The 24,157-nt window shown below is 37.1% G+C and overlaps 1 protein-coding gene across 3 annotated transcripts in view; it reads right to left on the bottom strand.

Annotated features, from left to right (window-relative positions):
* TBC1D19 (TBC1 domain family member 19) overlaps nt 1-23,338 on the bottom strand; it is a 50,911-nt gene extending 27,573 nt beyond the window's left edge. Inside the window, exons 1-9 of one of the 3 annotated variants that reach the window (XM_054203900.1) lie at nt 23,028-23,141; nt 22,124-22,164; nt 12,345-12,417; nt 11,509-11,554; nt 9,686-9,761; nt 4,849-4,923; nt 3,869-3,932; nt 2,916-2,962; nt 748-858 (exon numbers count right to left, since the gene is read on the bottom strand). In XM_054203900.1, the coding sequence (XP_054059875.1) occupies nt 748-858; nt 2,916-2,962; nt 3,869-3,932; nt 4,849-4,923; nt 9,686-9,721 (333 nt within the window). In that variant the 5' untranslated portion in view covers nt 9,722-9,761; nt 11,509-11,554; nt 12,345-12,417; nt 22,124-22,164; nt 23,028-23,141. Of the gene's footprint in view, nt 1-747; nt 859-2,915; nt 2,963-3,868; nt 3,933-4,848; nt 4,924-9,685; nt 9,762-11,508; nt 11,555-12,344; nt 12,418-22,123; nt 22,165-23,027; nt 23,179-23,212 lie in introns of those variants that run through there. The other 2 variants (XM_054203899.1, XM_054203901.1) reach the window with 2 other exon arrangements.
* Nucleotides 23,339-24,157: the final 819 nt, after the last annotated feature.

A 24,157-nucleotide genomic window follows, 5' to 3' on the forward strand; every position in this document is an offset into this window, starting at 1 on the left:
TTCTTTTAAATGCATACATATGAAATATGAGCTCAGGTTTTTAAAGAGAAGAATCTCACATCAATTCTTACCCTAGTTTTAGTTATAGGCCCCAGTTTTCATGTCAACTATGAGCTACACCTGGATGTAATAAAGTGGTGAATGAAAGATCGGGTTAAGGATTTCTAATTCCCAGCTCTTTCCCAACCCAGGTGCAAGTTTTTCTACTAGCATAAAATCCTCAAGAGCCTTATCAGTGAAGCATTAAGAGCAGTTCTCCTATTTTCCAATTATAATGGAAGTACGCAAGCATTTCCTTTCATTTACAATCTGACAAGAAAGGGCTTTAAAAGTACTTTGAGAAGAAAATCAGAAGCTAACTGATTGTCCGCCACTGATCTTGTACAGCGTCAAATAAAACTGTAGAATTAAGATAAACTACATAGTTAAAGTTTCTTGTACAGAAAAGAAATGAGTAAGTGAACAAATGTGGAGAAGTATATTTTTGGCACAAAACCTGCGTGGCATATAATGAAAACTTGCCTACTGTCAGACAGTTTACTGAGTATGTTTTATTTTTCATTAAAAATGTCTTTTCATAAAACTTTTTACGCTCTGTATTTTAACTACATATTTACATTGATTTTCACTTTCAAAAGGAGAAACTTACCATGACACTAATATTCTTCCTTATTGTTCAGAATCTCATTCATTAGCAAGGAAAAATAATTCTTACAGAAACCTCTTGTAAGAAAAAAATATACTTACCAATTCTGGAATATCTTTAACTTTTAGAGGAACCTGAATTAGCCCCAGATGATTTCTGAAACTAGGCTGTTCTCCATTTTCATAATTTGGGTTTCGAAGATTCATCAGTACCTTAAAAACAGTAGCTCTGTCATTCCTTGTGTATGTTCAGAAATTCACATTCAGAACTCTTCTTAACATCATCAGTATTACAAACAGTACATTCAGCATAAAACCATTTCCTGCAACTATCACATATATAGGCCCAAATTATAAAATTATATCTCAGCATTTTCAAAATAAAAAAGGAGACAAATTTTTAAGGAAGCGAAACATATTCTACTTTGAAAAGTAAGCTCAAAGTATGAAATAAAAAAAGCAGAAACAATTTTTGATATATGGGACTAAGTGCTGGCTACATAGTAATGTCTTGACTAAAATTCACTTCCTCATCAAAGCTATTCAAACACTAAGAGTATATTTCCAATGGCTACAATATCTAGGTTATTCTTCAGTATTACTTTTTTCTGAAAGAATTTTTATCCATGTTTTTACACTGCTTACACAGCTTTCAATCAGAGTGCTACATAATCTTCTACTAAAATAATTTCTTACTAAATTACAACACACCAAAATATCTTCTTTCACTTAAGTAAAAAAAAAAAAAAATAATTACAGAATTGAAAACCTAAAGTAAGAAAAAAAATTTAAGGGTCAAGGAATCATAATGTCAAGATAAGTAACTGTGATCTACAAAGGGATTTACAGTTTTTTACATACTGTTATTCCATGGGTATAGATTTTGATGTTATAAAGTTGAGCTGACAAGGATTCTTTCTAAGATGAGTTTCCAGTTCTTATGAAATTATTCCACATCATCGTATCTCTACAATTCTCAGTCCTGTAAGTATTCTAATACCATATAACCTCACTGTCAGCCTTGTAAATTAAAAGATTAATGTAAGACACTGCAAACTCTGTAAAGAAAACAGTATAAAAGAAAAAGTGAGTGACCATGAGGGTCACTGGATAAGGCTAAAATGAAGATGGATTTGTTTACGGATTCAAGATTAAATACACAATTTGGCTGTTAGTACAGTGATAGAAAACAGAATAAATTAAAAGTTTCCAATATTATTATCAATAACTGAATATGAGATGTTCTTTAGAAATGTAATAAAATGGATATAAAGTTTATTGTTGGATTCAGAAATGCATTCACATTTCATAAGCATGAAACAATTCATACTTAAGTCAGAAATACTATAAATCTCCTCTACCACTACAAAAGACATTCCACTAAGCTTGCACTGAATCACATCGAAATATTAATACATTAATCATGACTGATAATTCAGTATTAGACTTCTAAATTTTATTCTGTAAATTAGGAGGCCATCTTAACTCCATAATTCTACACGGTCATCATGTTCTAGATAATTTGTTTCCTGTATAACTCACAGGATATACAAACACTTTTTTTAAAATTTAACTTTCAATCACATTTTAATCCAAAATCTCCTACTTGAACAAACTACACGATTAAGTTCACTGTCATCAACAATGGTTATTGTTCATCATCCATACCTATTCTAAGCATAGTGGTAGAGCAGGTTCTGTTTTACTAATATGTTCTGTGCTTGAACCATACAAAGTGATGAGTGATACTGTCATTTCTGACTTTAAACATTCAACAGTCACCATTTGTTTAATGGTTTGATTTTATTATAGACAAAAGCCTCCAAATTCCACGCAGTTCTGTTTCATGTTTGATTTTTCACAGTCTTCATAGATGACCTACAATTTCAACTGCGTACAGGTCTACTATCTACCACCAAACAGTCTATCAGCTTCATAAATTGCAATTTATCAGCTTAATGCATTGCAGTTAAAAATGTAAGATGATTTATGAAATCAGTTGGAGAATTGCTCTCAGAGAAAAAAGGTAGCTCCAAACTGTTCTTTGAAGAAAGAGAAGTTTATCACAAGTACAATCTAAAACTGCGGTTAAAAAAAGAGACCATAGCATTTTGTTTTGTAAACAAAACATGGAGTCATTAAAAACATACCAAATTTCACTTGCTACAAAGGAGAAATTGTTTGAAAAATACACTTATTTTTCCAACTTCACACAAAAGAGTGTAACGGATGCAAGTCAATGGCTGAGTCATTGTTTCATAAATGCTTACCTCAAGAAAATCTTTAGGTGCATAAACAGGCCGGAAGAGACTCAGATCTGGAATAAGATGTCAATGATGCTACATTAAAACCAAGAGATGAAAAAAACCATGCAATTTTCCCATACCTGAAACACAACCTAGCAATTTCAATGACATAATAAAGCAAAGATTAAAATATCATTATCACAGATATCATGGCTACAACCACCACATATTCTCCAAGATTATGCGACTGTTAGTGCCTTAGTTTTGTAAACCCCAAGTAAGCGAACAGTAGTCCCAGGAAGTTTTTACTTATTCCACATAAGTCTTTAAATTGAAGACTTGTCGTAGACATGGGAGAGATATGATATTCAAAAAGAAGGGGATTTTTTAACATCATAGATTGTTAAATTAAATGTACTGCTGACAAATAAAAAATAGGGACTAGTCATAAACGATCTAGGAAAAAAGCATTTGCCATCGCAGAGGTGGCACTGCGATACAAACTAGAAATCATTTCTTTTAAGGAATTCGGATATGAACTAACAAGGCTGTTAGCCTTGCTCTCCCAAAGGATAATATGACTAACAATTCCGTGCAAGTGTTATTTTTATGTTTTATTAATAAAATGTCTGAGCTTAATTATCCATAGCTCTGAACATTTTCTTTCTATTAGCCTGAGCTTACACTAAGAGGAGCTATGCCCTAGCTGTATAAATCTCTAAAGCATTGGAATGAAGAGTATTGCACCATGACCTCTCAGTGACGATTCAAAGTCAGTACAATAACTTGAAACAAAATAACAATGAAATAAATATTTATTTATGCATTACCATTGCATTTACACATTAACAGTGAGAAAAAGGATTGAAATCAGTTTACCTTGAAGTGATTATACTAATCTTTGACTGATAAATAAGATGTATATGCTATTTTTCTATGTACAAAAATTTAATGCACATAAATTTAGTTAACCTTACCTGGCTCATCAGTTCCCATTTCATTCCATTTATTAAGCAGTTCTTTCTGTTCATTTACAGGCCTCTGAAAGGTACAAGAAAGTAACTCTTCTTTTTTAAACAGAATGAGCAAAAACATGCCTATTTCAAATACATCAATTAATGTAACTCTAAAAAATAGATTGCACTAGCAACACAAACTCATTTTGCTTACAAATTATCCCTAACCTGAAGGTATATTCTACTGTAGAAAGTCCAAGTTCCAGTTCAAGGTAAAAAGGAGCCCATTAAATAGTTTGGTGTCTTTACTACAGAATTTTAGGCTGTTTAGTAGTCAGGTTCGTATTACTGAAGATGTACTGCTCACTCCGTAGAGCTGTTGGACTTCGTCATCAAATTCCTGTCCCTGGCAGTCATGAAAAGCAAATACAGCTGCATCCTTTATCTCATAACATGAACCACAGATGTTCTGCTACCTATCATAGATATATAGCAGAAGAAAGATAAAGAACAAAACCTTCCAACATTATTCCCCAATTCTATGATCTTTAAAATTAAAGCCTCAAAATTAATAAAACCCAAAACAAAATTAGCAATGTACCGGTATCTCTTCTCTCCTAAAGCACCAGTTCAACCAGAGCTTTCTCCAGCACACCGAGTATATCTATATGTGTACAGGCTACGCAGCTAGAAGTTATACAGCTGAGTCTGCACACAAAAATGCTCTATTAAGAGCAATTAACTTTACAACATGCTGCTCCCTCAAGAGGCTAATTACTGCAACAGCAAAGAAGATCTACCTGTAGACTTCATCTTCTCCCAAGCTGAGCTGATGCATACATTGCCACTATCCCTGAAAATTATTCTGTATTAAAATTATTTGGATACTGCCCTTGCAGCTTTTGATAACCATGTGCAAAATGAACATTACAAGTGTGCAAGACAAGGATTAATTTCCAAAAAAATGTCAGTTTGTCAACAGAAATTTAATAATACATTACCTTCTGCGCTAGCGGGATACTGAGTTCCGTGCACATGCTGTTTAGACTTTTTAGAATTCGCTTCTCCCAGCTTCCCTAAAACACACAAAAGACTAAATTATATGGACTTTCTTTTTCCTCCAATTGCATTTATCATGTAATAACAAGCAGCTTTTTAAAGTCATATATGAGAAAGGACAGCAAGAGTCACTGACTATCATCCGCAAAAACGTTCAGGGAATATTTACATGCTTGTTTAAACTAAGACAATACAGCAAACAGATTTCACCATTTACACGAAAATAAATAACCAGAAAAACGAGTTGTTCACATTTCAGATCTCCAAAGACCTGTATTTCACAATTACTGATTTTTGACATATGCCTAATGCTCAAGCTTTCTTATATATCAACACTTAACAAATTTTTCAAACTATTATAAAAGCAGGGCAATCAACTCTGTACAGAGAATGCCTTCTCTACTTTGCGACCTGAAAGGAATGCAAATCTTTCTCCACAAACGGTATCTTAGATGTTCTCAGAAGTTAAAAAAAGTTAGAAATTTGGTATTCTGTAATGCTCAAAAAAAAAACCAGTTCTCCTAAAACAATGCTGAGGAGATAATTCTCTAATCAAAGAGAAAACCAGGAGTAGACAATACCTCAGTAGCAAGTGGACAGCTTAAAGAGCAATCAGATTCTTCCGACTATTGCATTAGACTTCAAACTTACCATATGGTGCCTAATCCGTGGATAATTCCTCTGAGGTTAATGCCAACTAGTATTGACTTCCTTGTCAACTGACTTAGGATTTTTGCTTCCGTGATTACAGCAGCACTGGTGGGTTTTATATTTAATTTAGTTTTCTGTGGATGACGAGTCAGGCCTCGATCAAATGAATGCAAAGACTCCTCTTAATGTCATTTAGCTCTATTTATTATTTGTAATTTGCTCTATTCTACAGCAGTTAGTTACTGTCTAACCACGTGTTTCTCAAACTTAAAGTTCTGTCCAAAAAAAGGCTGCAGTTTATTAGACAGGAAGCAAATGAAGGGAAGGGCAGATGTTCTGTTAAAATTAAAAATTATAACTTGTCTGTAATTATTTCATAGTAGCTTCCATTTACAAGATCCTCTTACGACTTTTTTCATCAAACGAAATAGCTATTTTTCACCAGAAATTTCTTCTCACAATCAACTCATCCCTTCACTTTCTCTTGCATAAACAAAACAGATCGAGTTTTGACTGTAAGGAATGTTTTCCAAATTGCAGTATTTTTTACAATACTCTGTATAATATTTTTATTTAACTGTATTATGTATTGAAATAATACATAATCATTTAGCCTTTTAAATGCTGCAGTTACACAATGCCATGCCACAAACTGGTTATTCTCTCGCGGAGGGGTGGTGTAGAGCATTTACAGTACCCTATTTTGCTAAGAAGCGTGGGTTTGTTGCTGGAAGAAATGAGAAGTGAGAGAGCACGGAGACTACTAAGCCATATAGGATAAGAAAGTGGAAACAATGGCAGAATGCAGAGGTTTTAGTAGCAGTTTAAAGAACAAAGTGAACATTTTCTCTAATCAAAAAGTGTACATTTCAAAGAGAAGTGAAATACAGACTCTGTGTTGGTACTGCTCTCCTGATGCTCATGAACTTTTCATTTGGCCTCTGATAAGAGGCATAACTTAATTTAGGACACAAGAAGCCAAATCAATACACAATCTGAAAGAGATCTGAATATCACCTACTCCAACTTCTGCAACAAGAAACAGAAATTATTTCAGGAATAATAAAAATGTTATCAAATTTATTTTGACTTTAATACTTTTCAAAGAAAACACCATTTTACTTTGTCAACTATTCAAGTACTCGAGTCTGTTTTCTCAAAGAGATTTAGGAATTAGGAAATAAAAAAACCAAAAAAGACCTAATATTTCACCGTCTAGGAAAGACCTAAACAATGGTTTAAATTAAAGCAGCTGTGCCCAGTGATCTATCTCAACTCAACCACAGGAACAGCTCTCCGGCAGACACAATTAGAAAATATACAGTATGCCACATTAATATTCAAAGATATGTACTTATTAATGGCAGTATGTTTTCTACACTGGACTACATGAATGATATACAGCATTACTACTCATTGCCATTAATGCTCTATCCTTTCCTAGAAAGCTGTTTTTCTTTTGAGGTAGTAAAGAGAATACCATACAAAAACTTCAGTCTACTACGTAAGAATGAGAAGACAGAACCAATTTGAGGAGAAAAAGGATTAATTATGAACATTTTAATATCTACTCTAGAAAAATACTAATTAGTTTTAATTACTGATTCAAAGTCATTCCAATAACTGATAACAAAGTAAGGTGGTCTTCAGACACTGCTACCCTTCTTTCCAGAATTCTGAAGTAGAGCAAAATTAATTAAGATAGGAAAGGATAAAGAAAATGTCAACGAGCTCATAACAATGGAAACAACATCTTAAACAGTGTCTGTGCATAATACAAATCAAATATAATGTATATGGAAAACATTTTTCTACTAGGACAAATTTTTTTGGTAGTTTCAAAATATTTCTAACCTTTGTGATGCTAAAAGACAAATAAGGTGGAAAAAAAATCTACCTACAAATAAAACAAAATCAGTCTTCTACCTTCAAAACATTCAATTAGACTTTCAATACCTAATGGAAGCAAATTGGTAAATTTCCACTTTTAGCTCACCCCCAAAAGGTATAAGCAACCTGTATATTTGCATTTTAGCTATTTCCAAATATTTTAAACAAATAACCAAAATCATGGAAAGACTGACTTTGTAAGTTTTTTACATTGTTTATTGCTCTTTATGCAAACAGGGTAACAAAATAAAACCTAGTTGTGATTCTACTGATCTGATCATGATTGTTTTCTTACGGACCTACTACTAACAGTGATAAATATGTGTGCATCTTGAAAATCAAACGCTCACACGTACCTCAGTGGTTTTAGAAAATACCATGTTGATTCCCCTAATTGTGTATTTATTACTATTTCCCAACTATCACTATTTATCAATATTTCTCTATGAAAAGGATTCATATGTCTTTACTGAAGGGTTGTATTTCAAGAAAGGATTTGAAAGAGGATCTACTGGCTTTGCCTGGTATAGAGTTAATTTTCTTCACAGAAGCTGGTATGGTGCTGTGTTTTGGATTTGTGACAAAAGCGGCGCTGATAACACACCAGTGTTTTAGCTACTGCCGAAAAGTGTGTACATAGCATCAAGGTCTTTTCTGTTTCTTATGCTGCCCCACCAGCAAGCAGGCTAGGGGTACACAAGAAGTTGGAAGGGGACAGAGCTAGGACAGCTGACCCCAGCTGAGCAAAGACCATATGACCATTCCAGACCATATGACATCATGTTCTGAATAAAAAAGCTAGGAGAAAGAAGGAGGAACGGGGGATGTTCAGAGTTACAGTGTTTGTCTGCCCAAGTCATTGTCATGTGTGATGGAGCCCTGCTTTCCTGGAGATGGCTGAAGAGCTGCCTGCCAATGGGAAGTAGAGAATTAATTCCTATTTTGCTTTGCTGACATGCATAGCTTTTGCTTTACCTATTAAACTGTCTTTATGGCAAGTCTTCTCACTTTTGCGCTTGCAATTCTCTCCCCCATTCTGCTGCAGGGGAGTCAGCAAGCAGCTGAGCCGCCTACCAGGGTTAACCCACCCCAGAGGATATGGATGCATAAAACCCTTTGAAATAGGGCTATGAAATTTTGAAACTAGTAAAGACAGGACTTCTCCTACTCATTCCTATTAGAAAAACAGTTCTTTTCACATAGAGCTAAAAATATTGGTTACCGTAAGTATTATATACACTTTTATAAACTAATAACCAATAAAAGTGGTTTAGACAAACATACACACAGATACACCTCTGTGGTTTCCACATTAGTAAACTGATTGATTATTTTCAGGCAGTAAATTGTGGCATTACTTTTCACACCACAGAAGAAAAATTGTTAAATACAATCTTTGCTCCCAAATATTAAAGACCAAAACCCAGGACAGCAGCATAAGACTTCCTGGAATAAGCACCAATATGATTGATAAAGCAACACAATTTGTTGAATGCCTTGTAAAAAAATACTGCAATGTATTTCTAGGCACGGCTGAGTTAAATACAATTTTATCCTTACCTCAAATATTTTGGTTAGATAATATTCTTGAAGCATTTTTTTAACATTTTTGTGTGGATTTTTTTTTTATTTATTTCAAATGGCATATATTGGTGAAAAAAACAACGAAGCAAAAATAATTTTTCTCCTGACACCAAACATCCTCATTTAATCTTCTATAGTCCAGTTTCTCTTATTCTCCTTCAATATGCCTTAAGCTCCTTAGATCTATACTTTTCATCTTCCTTTCACATTTCTAAGTACTAAATATATCTCTTCTTTCTAAAGAACTCACTATCTCTGCAGCCTGTTGTCTTTCACTGCAAAACTGCCTACCCGTGTCTCTTCAAAAAAGTATTTCTGAAACCCTAAGTGAAATGACCTACAGCTACATTTTTTCTTCTTCACAACAAAATCAAATTCTCCTCCTTGACGTCTTTCACATTGTCTCTATTCTATAATATTCACTTACCTGCCACTATATCCTACTTCTTTCATGGTTGGAGAATTACTTGAGCATTTTTTGTATGTATGTGAAATGTCACATATACAACATTATTATTAACTTCGATGCAAGTACAAATTTATGTTTTTCCTAAGGTATAAAACCTAGAAATTGTACAACAACATTATACAGAGTAAATCTCAAAGAGTCTAATCAAAGATCTGATATGAACAGTAAAATTGCTAACAACCAACCTGGGCTTTCCTCATATAAGCTAACGGTTCTTTCATGTGCTCAGCCGGTGCTGCAGGATGACAGGGCGAAGGAAACCTTAAAGGAAGTATAATATATTTTAAATGTTCAGATGTTTATTTCGCTTACTGAATCCTATATTTGTAAACCTAAACATAACTTCTTTCACCAGAGCACTAGTAAAACCACTGTGTATGTTTATCAAAACTAAAAATAAACATTACTTTTAGAAGTATTTCTTCAACATGAGTTCTTATATTAAAAATAATACTTCCTCATAACTTCACAAATTTGTAAAATAAAAACCAAATAATTCTATGAACAAATCAGGTATTTTAGAAGTGCAACCTCTTCATATCAAGTCATCTTTATGAATCCTCAGAACTTTTACTACCCAGGATATTATATTTTTGCAAAACACAATATATTTTTTGGAGGATTTCCTTTTAAAAATCAATAGCGAGTACATACATGTCAAAGTCAATTAAAATTTTGTGGTGTTGACCTAAGCAAAGTTGAATATCCATTCATAAACAGACAAAATATAAAAGCTGGAACAAAAATTAAAAAAATACAAACCAAACCAAAACACTAATTTATTTTCCAGTAGCACAGATTATTTCCAATGAGTTATTGCCAAACATTTTATCCAGCTTAATTTTAACTGTCTCAAACATCTTTCAGGAAACAAAATTTAGACAAAGCTTCTCTTATAGTTATCCTGAATTTTCATTTGTTTAAATGTATTCAATCAGTTACAATCATATGATTTTGGGAAACCCTCCCGAAATTTCTTCCCATTTTTAACTAGTAAGGTCATTTTGTACTTGCTGCTAATTTGTTCTGGACAACACTGTGCCTATGTGTAAAATGGAATCAATACTAACAGATCTCAGCAATGCTGTTTCTTGGCTTTTCCACAATGCTCATGAAATCATGGTATTCTTAGTTAATTTCAGTTTTCCAGAGCTAATTTCATTATTGTTTGCAGCTTATTTCAGCGAATACAAAGAAAGCATAAGCTTTAGTCCAAAAGACAGGTAAATATTTTTCCCTTGAAAGACATGATTAAGACGAATCCTTATTAACAGATACATTTACAAGTTTTTTGCCGAATTGAGTCCCTCATACTACTAAGACACATTGCTCAGAACTGGTAACTCAAATAAACTTATTTAAATTAGCACGAATAGATTTGCATACACAGTTCTTATTAGGTAGTTGCACTTAGGGCTATATCTGTTATTAAATTCACCTTTCCACTTCACCAGAATGTAAAGGCAGCTTATGCTTCCCAGAAGTCTAATCCAAAGTGCGCTGAACAATAATAAAAAGTGAATCTCACAAATTTCAGTGTGTTTATGACCATATTCCAAGCATGATGAGCACTGATCTGGTAAGTCTAGAGATCGAATACCTTAGTTTAAACATTTTCTTAAAAATTAATACAACAAATATGTGCAATGATGACACAAATATTATGCTGAATTGTATTAAATTTAATTTAAAATAACTACCTGAACTACATAAGAATTATATTATGACTGTTGGTACCTTTGGAAGTAAAACAACAAAGAAATTATTAAAGTAACTACTGAATTTGGTGATATTTGTTTCACCCAAACCTTAAAATGTACTTGAGTCCATTATTTTCACAAGGATGAAAAAGAAATAATGGCACTTTAAAAACAGAAATGAAGCAGGCACCCTTGGTACGACAGATCTCGGAGACGATAGTAACACATCATACACCTATATATACAAAGGAATCAAAAATAAATCATGTGAGTAGAACTTGCTAAATAAAAATACTAAACAAACTCACACGTTGAGTTCACTATAAACAGCATTCTGAAGCTTCTTTTCCCAACCTGTTAAAATAAAAAAATATCCAGAAGACAACTTTAGGAATTAATACTAACGGAGCATGAATCAGAAGCTGCTTTAGAATCACTGGAGTTTTCTGTCCTATCTCAATTCATGTCTACCGGCCAGGAAGAGATGAAGAACCCTTAACCTAATTAAGAAAGGAAAAACTCCAAGTTGAGGTCTGTATAAAAAGTGAATACCCTTTATTTCCACCTACTATTTAAATAATTACAATAGAGTTGTGATTAAATAATTGTATGCTATTTTTTTCAAAGCCATCATATTATTAAAACAGCCATAAATATTAATCATAGAATAGACATAGTGTTCCTGGTGGTTATAAATCTTATATCACTTATCATCAAATCTTCACATGACAGAGTTACATAGGTTAAAACTTCCAATGGAAATTGGAAATTTAACTAAGGGTAAAATTTTCAAGAGTACCTCCATGAATGTTAACTTCCATTTTCAGAAGTGACTGAACTCCTGTATTATTCAGAACTTTCAAAAAAATTACCAGTATCTTATATAATGATAAAATCACTTTGTAGTATATTCTTATGCTATATATATTCTTAGCATAGTACGTTTTTCAAAATGCTGCTGGAATCCAAGAACTTCTTCCCTTTTAATATTCCTTCTTGTTTAATAATCACTGAATATCTGCTTGTGGGTACTGTCAGTGACAAGATATCAAACTGCACAAACTACTATTTTCATCCTGTGTGTCACTTACATTCTTGTGTAGATCTATAGTATTCACAACTGCATCAATGAAGTATTACAAACCTGATGTCTTCAGAAAATCCTTAATATCTTCTTTTAGTGATTCCAGTTTAATTTCTGGTTTGTGTAGGCTAACCTAATATGAAAAATAAATAAATCAATAAATAAATAAGCATCAAGCAAGCACTAAAGAGAAGGTATATTGTGTATTTTAAGTTATGAAATAAGAAACATACATGTTTAAGGTTACACACAAAGCAAACTGCTTCCTACTAACTTGACAGTGGTAATTGTAAACTTTTTCCTCACTCGATGTCTTTGCTTTTACATCAGTACTAAAAGCTTTATGTGGGAAAGAAGAGAGAAGGGAGAGGGAGTATCACTGACATATATGCTTAATATTCTGAGCAAGTGCCGCACATACTCAGCACAAATTCTAGACTCTACACATTAAAGGACTGGTCATAAGCTCCACAAGTAATTAACTAGAAGCCACTGACTGTGTTCTACATGAAAGAATCAAACTGAAAACACTCCATAACTCCTCACTTTACCTCCCGCAGTTCACCTCTTTCAGATAAGAAATGGCGTCTTCAAACTTGAAATAAAAAACTGTGGACCAAACATTCCCCACTGCAGCTGTGACTACCAGGTATATACAGCCTTTTGTAATGAAATCCACTCAATGCAGACAATTAGGCACCAACCAGCTTTATATCTGTACCATGATGCTACCACACAGATATTGCTGCAGATTTTTCAGCAACAGCAGAAGCAGCTGCTACAGCATCTCCTTCTCCTTCTATAGCTAGACCAAGAGGAAAAAACAAATAGACCACAAAGGTCCAAAAGGACAACAATCAGAAACTCAGATGTTTCTGTGAATAGCTTCTAATACATATTTTCCTAAATATGGAGTGTTGTGATAGCTGATTAACACCAGACAATAAAGCTAGAGGTTTAGAAAAGAATAGCAACCGTGGCTGCTAATTTCAAAATAACACTGGGAGATCTGTGCAACTTACTCCACTGCCACAACAGCTCAAGGCATATGTTAGAAGCATATGTCCACATCACCTACCTAGAAATGTGAGACAGCTCTTACCAAAAGCTACTCAGCAATATGCTGTAGGGGTATCAGCTGCTGATTCTATTGCAGTAAGTTATGCTGCTATTAAAAATAAACTTTCACCAGCTTGCGCTGTTTGCCAGCCCTAACAGCGCTGTTGACAACATGGCATGTTTTAGGTCCATCACACACAACTAGCAAACTCCACAATCCTATCATTTGCCTTACAGTTTATATACAGAAAATGGTATTTTCTGTGCTGCGCAGCTTGCTGGAAAAGTTAGTCTAGATGAATCCACAATGCAGAAAGGAGGAAGGACCAATAACGCAGAGACTGACAGCATCAACATTTCTGCTCTTATTTTAAGTCACCTTGCCATTACATGTAAGGAAGGCTTTTATATTTGGTTTCTCGACTGCAATAGCAAAGAGACTGTAAGTAAGCACGCTTTTCGAGAAAGAAAGGTGATTGTAAGCACAAATCATAAGGTGTGGTGAGTTGCCTAACTCTCATGTCAAATGACAAACACATACTCCGTTCAGCACAATGGTAAAAGCTGGCAAAGGATCATCACTAAAGGCAGGGAAACAGAGAGATATTGGGCAGCTCACAAAACACCCTTTCAAGCAACAGCTTCAAGAAGTATTTTATGAAGGACTCCTTCTGAATCTACTTTGATGGAAAGCCCTATGTCCTTTTTGGACTGACATATGTCACGCTGAGTTTAATTTTTTTCTGCTGCAAGGCAGTGGGTTTGTACCTCTCCTGTATGAATTTTAAATCAAGTAACACAGGGCAAACTGGACAAATTCTGCCTTACTGTTCCTTAGACGTTTTTGCACACACTTCTGTAAATGTTCAACTTCATCCTCTGGGTTAACTATGGTGAATTTTAATCTCAAGGTCCATGGAGTGTTTACCTGTGGGGCTTGGTACACACACTTCAATAACCCTTTTTAGAAGAAAAACCCCTCACAAACACAACTCATTGAGAGACAATGAACCAAGAAAACCAAATCTTACTAAAAAGTGGGTTCATTGTTTTGACACTGTAAACAGTGCAAGAACTGACAAAAATGCAAACAGGAGAACAGTATTTTAATTCTCTGCTGTTCATATATCTGTAAAATTTGGGAGCTCCTGTCATTAGTGGAGGCATGACTTAGACTGACAACCCCTTTTTTTTTTTTGTGGTTTCCTGGAAACTCTGGAAATTGATACAGCATATTGCATTAGAGGGGATAAAGGAGTTCAGTCCACGCAGATGGCTTCCCATTTTCCCTGTCAGCCCAAAAGATACAACAGAGGACTTTCTTGTAAACTGCTGTTCCCAACAGACTCTGTTCCCCAGCTGCAGAACAAAAAAGAAAACAGTGACTCTTTTGTATGTGGCAGGATGGCAGTCAAAAAGGAAGCAGGCCAGCACTTTGGGGAAAACTTTCTCCAAGGATTATGTTGGTGCATCGACCTCCACCTTCACCTCTTCATGCCCATTTATTCAGCCAAGGTCTATTTCACTCTTCCTAGCCCTGCTGCAGCTAATATTCCTACGCTAATCTTTATCAAAACTTTTTGTTTTAGCCTGTTTCCTGTGTCTTTTTCCTTGAGTACAAAATGCCCTACTGAGACAAATTTTCATAAAAGAAACATGAAAATTCCCTCCCTAGATTATGGGGGTACTTCTGTCCCCACTCTTGTCATTTCAGGATGCGATTGCCAAAGTCTCCTCCCGTTTCCACTCTTCCTTTTGTTTACTTCTGGATTGGGATCGATAGATTCCTACAGCGCTACACAGAGCTACAGAAACCATGACTGTTAAGGACTCATTGCATACCAGACTGCTGATCAGTTTTCAAATCAGAAATTAGAAACCTGAAAGGGAAGAATCTGGCAGACGGTGCAGCCAGCCGCTGCAGCCAGTTCTAACACAGAAAAACACACCCTAGCTCTGTATAATACAACCAAAGAAGAAAATACTTACTTTGGTAGATAAAGGAAATCCCTTATTTCTCTGTTGCACTATGTTGCAAAAAACATTTAAGCATTTTGGTAGGGTTTGTTTGTTGTGATCTGCTTGATACAACGTACTACCTAAGTACCGTTTGCGTTTTTATCCACTATGTTTTTTTGATAGAATGAAAAACGTGTTGACAAAAATTTATTTATATAAAAAACATTACTATGATTTACACTGATAAAAATGCCTGGCTTAGGTTTATTGGGAAAAAACACACCTTGATGAAATTTGTACTGATGAACTGAATTAATTTCCTGCATGATCAAAATGTAGCATATACTCAGATAGAACTACAGACTCTCCAATTTCAATACACACATCTTGATGAACAAGTATCTTCCTTTTTTAAAAAGAAATCTGGTACTATCAGGAGGCTATCACAAGCAGGGTAAAGGAGAGTGAGCAACATAAGGGAACAAGCCGTGAAAGCAAAGAGCAACAGCGGGACCAGGGAAGAAGCCACACTATTCAGAGGCTCAGTCAGGCCAACACAGAGTCCTGAAAGGAGACAGGGATGAACGCAGCATAATTTAGCAAGCAATAACAAATGATTTCTAATAAAAGTTAATGCCTAACATCTTCTCTTCCAGTATAACTGTCATTGTGCATATTCTTATGGATAAGGCACCAGAGTTCAGGTGTCCATGTTCATCTACAGTCTTGGTCAGCTTCTTGCAAATCAAGAAGCAACCAGCTGTTAGACATTCCTTCATAAAACAAGCTACTATTACAGCATTTGTTGGCACCCAACCTCTTGTCCTTCAGCTGTACAGAAGAGAAAGGATAGTTTTGGGACTTTCAAAATTTTGTCAAACCTTCTGAAAGGCAGCTAAGGTACCACTAGCAATCCTTTGTATTTACGTTCTGTGCACATCTTTTTTGCCTTTGAATTTGGTGAGGTATCCTGCTGAGATCTGGACAGTCACCATCCTAAGCGATACTCCAAATGTATTACACTTTCAGTACTTGGATGCCAGGATGGAAGAAAATCCAAACGCTCGACACTGATCTGGCTGAAAGTAAGCAAAAGGATAGCACCGCACTAGGTGGGAAAAGCTGGTGGGCATAGTAAATTGATTCGTAGAGCAACTGAACACAGAGAAAAATCTACTTGCAAACTAGCACCTAAACTTGGAAATGGCATTCAGTCATCATGACAGGACCAGCACTGATCATGCAAGAGGGCAGATGAGCCATCAAGGCACAGCACTCAAAGAAAGCAGCCAGAGGACCAGCACACTACTACAATGAGGAGGCTTGACAGAACAAAGTGTTCTAGCATAACTCCTGTGCTAAACTATTTCTTTTCCCAACAAGAATAAACACTGCAGAGCAGTGATCCAACTCTACTGAAATGTGGAACTGCATCAGGTGAACACATATTTTTATCCTGCTGCAAACAGTTCTGCAAATACCTTTACACAATCTAAATATTTTTACAGGCTATCTGCTCTAATCTCTCTTCAAAGCCTTTTTTGTTTTAGGCAAACATGTACACTCTCAGAGCATTTATTACTGTTCATTATGATTCTGCACAAGTACACAATGTTTTTAGCTTTTATTGCTGTTATTTCCCAAATTACAATAAAGCATCAAATATATGCCAAATACAGCCCAACTTTAGCAGAAGTAAATTCAACAAAAGCTAATAAATATTCACCTTTTCTTACATGCTCCATTCTGCCATAACTAGATTTTATCAGCATCAAGCCAACTTGTTAAAAACCACTTCAAGTACGACCACAACAATTTCAATGTGAACACTTTCTAAACATTTAAAATCCTACAAAGTTTAAGGGAATGATTTTGGTTTTGGTTTATACGTTTCTGTAACAGAAAGAGGAATCATCCTGAGCATAACTAAATAAATTGCAGTAAGTATAAAACCCTGATTACACTGACGATTTTACAAACCTTCTACATTTCTACAGTAATTACACTAAGAGAAAAAGTATTGTGAACTTTCTTATACAAGTAAAAATAACCTAGCAGTTGGAACAGAGATTCAATTAGCCTCATACAGGAATAAACAGCTTCAAATGTTACGTTCTCCCACCAGACATGCAGGATACATTTTTAATAATTTTGTTGTTTTAATAAAGTTTTTAAATTTAATTTGAATACAAAATTAGTACTGCAAATAAAATACACACACGCAAGGTAAAACATATAATGTACATTACTAAAAAAAAATATCTGCGAATCAAGCTTGCATTGCTTCTGAGCTCCATAATCTGTTCAACGTATTCACAACTGCATTCAATTTAAAATTCACTGTACTGCAACTGTTACTGCTGAACCATTAAAAACAAAGTACAAGCTCTATCAGGAGGGGAGAGTAAGCCATTTGTTAACTACAATGCACGAAAAGGAATCATTAATTATCTATGGTGACTCACGAGCCTACATTTATTTGCTAAGTTTTATTAAATAAATGCTACATTTCACAGAAACATTTTTCTTCTTAATTTGATCTTTTACTTAACGAGGGATCAGTATCAATTTCTTTTTTTTAACTGTTGGAGAAGAATGTCATGAAAATTATATCCTCAGATATCTTGCAAAGCATTCACTCCGCATATATTATTCTAAGACATTTACCTGTGCTCCCTTTAGAAGCACACAGTCAGGCAAAATGCCAGCTGCGACGTCCCTAGGGCTCCCAAGGAAAGCTCCTCTCCTTCTTTGCCCCATCTGAATTCTTGTGAAGACCCTTACCTCTCCTTTTGATTAATATTTTCTTTAAACCTTTCTGGTACTAACCACAGGTCTGTTCATAGAATCATGGAATCTTCATGGTTGGAAAGGACTTTTGAGATAATTGAGTCCAACCATACACACACACAAAAAAAAAAACCACAAAAAAAAACCCCAAACAAACAAACAAAAAACCCCAACAACCTACAATCTCTGCCCTTCAGAGCATGCCCTCAAGTGCCAAATCTAGACGCTTCTTAAATACCTCTAGGGATGGTGACTCAACCACCTCCCTGGGCAGGCTGTTCCAGTGCCTGACCACTCCTTCAGCAAAGTAATTCTTCCTAATAATCTAATAATCTAAACCTCCCCTGCCGCAGCTTCAGACCATTTCCTCTGGTCCTGTCATTATTCACCTGGGAGAAGAGGCCAACACCCACCTCTCTACAACCTCCTTTCAGGTAGTTGTAGAGGGCAATGAGGTCTCCCCTCAGCCTCCTCTTCTCCAAGCTAAACATGCCCAGCTCCCTCAGCCTCTCCTCATATGACCTGGTCTCCAGACCCCTCACCAGCCTGGTAGCTCTCCTCTGGACACGCTCCAGCACTTCAATGTCCCTCTTGTACAGAGGGACCCAGAACTGAACACAGCACTCGAGGTGAGGCCTCACCAGTGCCGAGTACAGAGGCACAATCACTTCCCTGCTCCTGCTGGCCACGCTATTCCTGATACAAGCCAGAATGCTGTTGGCCTTCTTGGCCACCTGGGCACACTGCTGGCTCTTGTTAAGCTGTCCGTCCACCAGCACCCCCACATCCTTTTCTGCTGGGCAGCTTTCCAGCCACTCTTCCCCAAGCCTGTAGCGTTGCTTGGGGCTGTTGTGACCAAAATGTGTTCAAAGAGTGATGGCAGAGTTCTCTCCTCTGGACAGTCATTCTGATCATGACATGTCCTAGCACATCTCCTCTCCACAGCTTCTTCATACCTTCAGGTACTTCCTAAAATTTTTTCTCACTCCCAAACTTAATACTCAGAGTGGGGTAGGGTGGGGTGTCAGGGCTGATTCTTACACTCAAGTTACCAGTTTTAGCCTACTTTGACATCCATTATCCTGTTTTTCCACAAGTTCTCACTCAAGCTGTCCCACTACAGACACCTACAAGAAACAAATCAAAGAACATCTACAGAGAAAATGCCTGGAAGGACTCCTTGTATTGCGAGTCTTTCTTGTTCAATTTGAAACATGATTTAGAACCATTATCTTTCATTTTATTTTCATTTCCTGTTTCAGAAAAGTTCTTTAGGAATAAACTATTGAAGCTTTTGTTCAGTTGGTCGTTGTTGTTTTTTTTTTCAACCTAACTTGTTATTTGCCCCTGGCCACAAGAGGCTCCAGGCAACTCAGAGTCAGACTGGTTTCTATTAGAGGTTTGGAGGGGACAAAAAATAAGACTGATTAATCTTAATTAATTAATAAAGCCCATCTTCCTTCAAACATGATGAAAAACAAAGTTTCTGAATTGTCTGCAAATGAAAATGTGTTTAAAAGGTAGCATTTTTTCATGTCTCTGAACTGTTCCATTTTTATTGTCAGTTCACTGACAAAGATTTTCCCTAAAACAAAATTTTAGCAAGATTTAAAAAAAAAAATTGTTTTCAAAATGCATTTTGTGATTGAAGATATCAGTGTCTCTGTTTTTCTAACCACCTCTAATTTTTACCTTAAAAACTTTTACTCAAAAAGGGAAGAGGAAAGTGAAGACAAAAGCAAAAATAATTTGGTTACAAACTCACAAAGTGAAAGCTGTACCTAAGAAACTGAGATCACACTTCTCTGAAACCTCAATAACCTCAGCAGCAATTCTAGCTGTTGAAAGGCTACTATCTAATATTTTGGCTCTTTGTAACTGCCACTCTTTCCTTTCAAACACACTACAAAATATGTTCAGAATAAATTCCAAAGCAAATGACAGGCACATGTACACTCTTTCCTGCATTGATCTTTTTGTATTAACTGCATGCACATTATCAATACACCAAAACTCAACCTACAAAATCAACTAAACATTTATTTTCCAAACCATCAATTACGAGCATATGACCCTATGTCTACTTCAGTCCCTGGGACAAAAATGTGATTATCTTGGTATCCCCAGAGCTAAAGCTGTGACAGCAAATCCTTTGGTGCCCATGCCGAACTTATTTCAAAGCGATTGTGTATCACAGTCCTTGAGACTATCTCAAGTTCCCGGTGACAGCCGAGCTGGTGTGATCAGTTCATAACCACAGGGCTACTCTATCAACTCTCACAAATAATGTCAGGATATTGTGTTTTCACAGAAATTTTATTAACTGGTGAAAGAAACTTTCTTTTCAGCTCTCCTTCCTAGACTTTAAAAGAAGACATGAATTTACAAAACAGTTTTCGTTAATAGTTAAAATACTGTTTGGAGACTACTTGACCTCTTAAAAATTTCAGGCAATATTATAACGGACCTTACCATCCGTTCTGACTCTCTTGCTTTCAGAGACGGTAAATATTTCTGAGGAAGGAGTACCAGCAATGTCAGTTTCTACACTGACAGCTAAAGAGGAATCTTTGTAAAGGTAAAATATAACTGTAGTATAAATAACCAAAACCAGTAAGTTAAATTTATTCTGATGCACTGACTCAAAAGATTTCTCAAAATGCAGTATGCATCCCCCAAAATAGCTTAAAATCACCTTAAAAGGGACCACCTGTAGATCAATACTGCAACTGCTGCAGACTAAGCACTGTTCAGAAACTGACTGTTAACCAACAGACAAAAAGAAACTCATCACGTCCTATCAATAAACTGGAGTTCAGGTGTGATGCATAACAATAGCAAAGATTTCATATTTGATAATGCAACTTCAGAAATATCCCACATAATGGGAGGGAAATCAAGCATTAATTTAATGCAGAGAGTAGCAAAATTCAGAAACCTTCAGAACTCTGTACAGCTGCTAAGGGATGGACAAATATAAGAAATTCACTGATAGGGCCTTCACAATGGCATAGTATAGCAATAACATGACTATACAAGCATTATAAATAAAACAAGTCTATACTGTCCACGAAAGAACATAAACACATCCAAAGTCAATAAAAAAAAATTCAAGATCAAGGAGAACATACAGATTCCTCTCAAACAGGGTGTACGTTTGGCCCTATTAATTTAAACCATGAGCTCCAAAAGATGACTCTTTACATTGAGAAATCCTCTAGCTGATGTACCTAAAAACTTTCCAGTCTTTCAGAAGAAAGTTCAGTCTACACCAAACTATAGCTCTGATTTAATTTTCTATTACAAACTCTTCAAACACCTGTTTATTTTCTTTCCCCTTAGCACTTCATGTTACTGGAATAATCTTCTGACTTATATATACATATGTTTTTTTTTCTTCTCCAAGAAATTTGTAAAATCGTGTTCTGCAAAGTTATCATGACAGATTTGGCTGCGGTCATTACACTGTGTTTTATTTATTTTTTTTAATAGGTTACTTCTGTGCTTTGATTATGCAGAGTTTCTGCCTGTATTGAGTCAATTGATATGCTGTACTGTCAGGGAGGTATTTAGGCATTTAACTGCCCTTCCAGACATCAAACACCAGCATCAAACACCACTGCTAAGGTCCTCAGAGTATCCATGCTTATCAACGGCTGTACAAAAGAGCCATCCACCAGCAGCATTTAAACACCCCACCAAGTCCTGCCGACACCAAGCTTCCTCATGTTTTAAAACAAACATGTAAAGTATCAAATGACTATGAAATCGGGCCTCACAGGAGAGAAAAGAATTAATGCAAAGGTGAGTACGTACAGGTTTTATTATCATCAGTAACAGTGTGGTTAAAGGAGAGCCCTGTTTTGAAATGCCATCACTGTCTTTATTGAGGACAAGGTCTTGAATCTGATTTTCCACGCCTCATGTCAGGCTATTTGGGATGCCGAACTCCCCAACACTTCGCAGAACCCAACATCTATACTCTTTTATAATTCCAGCCCCCTTCAAGTCATGCACATTTGCTTACTCACATATTTAGAGAGCAGTCAGTCAACAGCAATAAAACAGACACCTTTAAAAAAGCATTTAGACAACTAATCAGCAAATTTAAAAACAAAACAAAAAAAACAGAAAAGGCACACAGTGATGTCACTTGCTATGGAAAGCTTTAGGGACATCAGAGAAGAAAAATCATGTTTCATTTAAAAAACCCAACAAAACTAAGGCAGATAATGGACATTCTATGAAAAAAAATATCTGTACAATTTCAATCACTGTTTGAAAAAAAAAAAAAAAAACACCACAAAACCAAAACCAACCACACCCCAAGATTTTATAAAACCCAACCCAAAATATTTCAGTAACACACAATAATCGTTACTGCATCACTGCTATGTTATTACGGTCATGAAAATGGACACAGTTTTAATCCGGAACATTCTAAATGAAGTTCAGCTGAAACATGAAAAGCTGATTTCAAGTGAAGATAAGTTATTAAATATAAAAAAGCAACTGTTTTCCCAGCTACAAAAAAATGTGCTTTCATGTGCGTTTTTCATTTATTTTCATTTCATCAAATCAGGGGCACTCTGGAGCGGGGGGGGGGGGGGGCGGGTATTTAAAGCTTGCCAAATTAGAGATTAACAGACACAGCGATTCATTTTAGGAACGATTTGGAGCAGCGAGATTTCAAGAGGATACTCTTCATACTCTCCGCGAAATCCTTCGGTCCCAAGGGGAGGAATTATAAATACAGCTTTAGAAACTAGCCAGAGGGCTCTCCGGACCCGCCGGAGGAGGAGTGAGGGGAGGGGAGGCCCCGGGCCCCCGGCGGAGGCCGCACAGGCCGGGCCAGGGGCGGCGGCCGGGAACAAAGGGCCGGGGAACGGGAAATGGAGGCGGGCCCGGAGGCCACGGCGCCGGGTCGGGGCTCACCCGGGCCTGTCGCTCCAGCTGGGAGTGGAGGCTGGAGCCCTTCAGCCGCTGGACGATCCGCGCTATGGTGAGGGAGAGCCCGCTGTCCGGGTCCAGCATGGCGACACGACACCCCTGCCCGCCGGCAGGCCGCTCGCACCGGACCGCTTCTCCCCGCCGCACCCCGCCTCCTCCCCTGGCGTTACCTAGGCAACGGCGGGAGCAGGGCCGGTCCTCCGCGGCGGCCGCCGAGTGGAAAGCGGCGCCTCACGGAAAGGTTCCACGCCGCCGGTGGGGACTCGAGGCGGGCGAGGGGGCCCGCTGAGGAGCAGACCCCCGCCCGCCCAGACCAGGCGGGTCCGCGCTGTCCCTAGAGCCGGGGACATCCTTCCCCAGTGGTGCCGGCAACTGCCGCCTCTCCCCGGGCACCTGGTGGGCTCCATCCGGCCGCCCATGCCTCAGGATGCATAAGGGTTCCCTAAAGCTCTGGTGAAAAATCTCATGCGCTGCTTCTGTTTCCTAAATAAACGTTTATAATGTATCATTGCTAGAAAGGAATCACAGAATCATAGAATCACAGGGTTGGAAGGGACCTCTGGAGATCATCTAGGCCCACCAGGGTCACCCAGAGCAGGCTGCACAGGAACGCATCCAAGTGGGTTTTGAATGTCTCCAGAGTTGGAGACTCCACCACCTCTCTGGGCAGCCTGTTCCAGGGCTCTGCCACCCTCAAAGTAAAGAAGTTCCTCCTCATGTTTAGGTGGAACTTCCTATGCTCAAGTTTGTGCCCATTGTCCTGTCCCCGGGCACCACTGAAAAGAGCCTGGCCCCACCCTCCTGACACCCGCCCTTTAAGTATTTGTTAAGTGTTGATAAGGTCCCCCCTCAGCCGTCTTCTTTCCAGACTGAAGAGACCCAAATCCCTCAGTCTTTCTTCGTAAGAGAGGTGTTCCAGCCCCCTAATCATCTTGGTAGCCCTTTGCTGCACCCTCTCCAGCAGTTCCCTGTCCTTCTTGAACTGGGGAGCCCAGAACTGGACACAGTACTCCAGATGAGGGCTCACCAGGGCAGAGTAGAGGAGGAGGAGGATGACCTCCCTCGACCTGCTGGCCACACTCTTTTTGATGCACTCCAGGATGCCATTGGCGTTC

The sequence above is a fragment of the Rissa tridactyla genome, chromosome 5, assembly GCF_028500815.1.
Source record: "Rissa tridactyla isolate bRisTri1 chromosome 5, bRisTri1.patW.cur.20221130, whole genome shotgun sequence".
Lineage (NCBI taxonomy): Eukaryota > Metazoa > Chordata > Aves > Charadriiformes > Laridae > Rissa > Rissa tridactyla.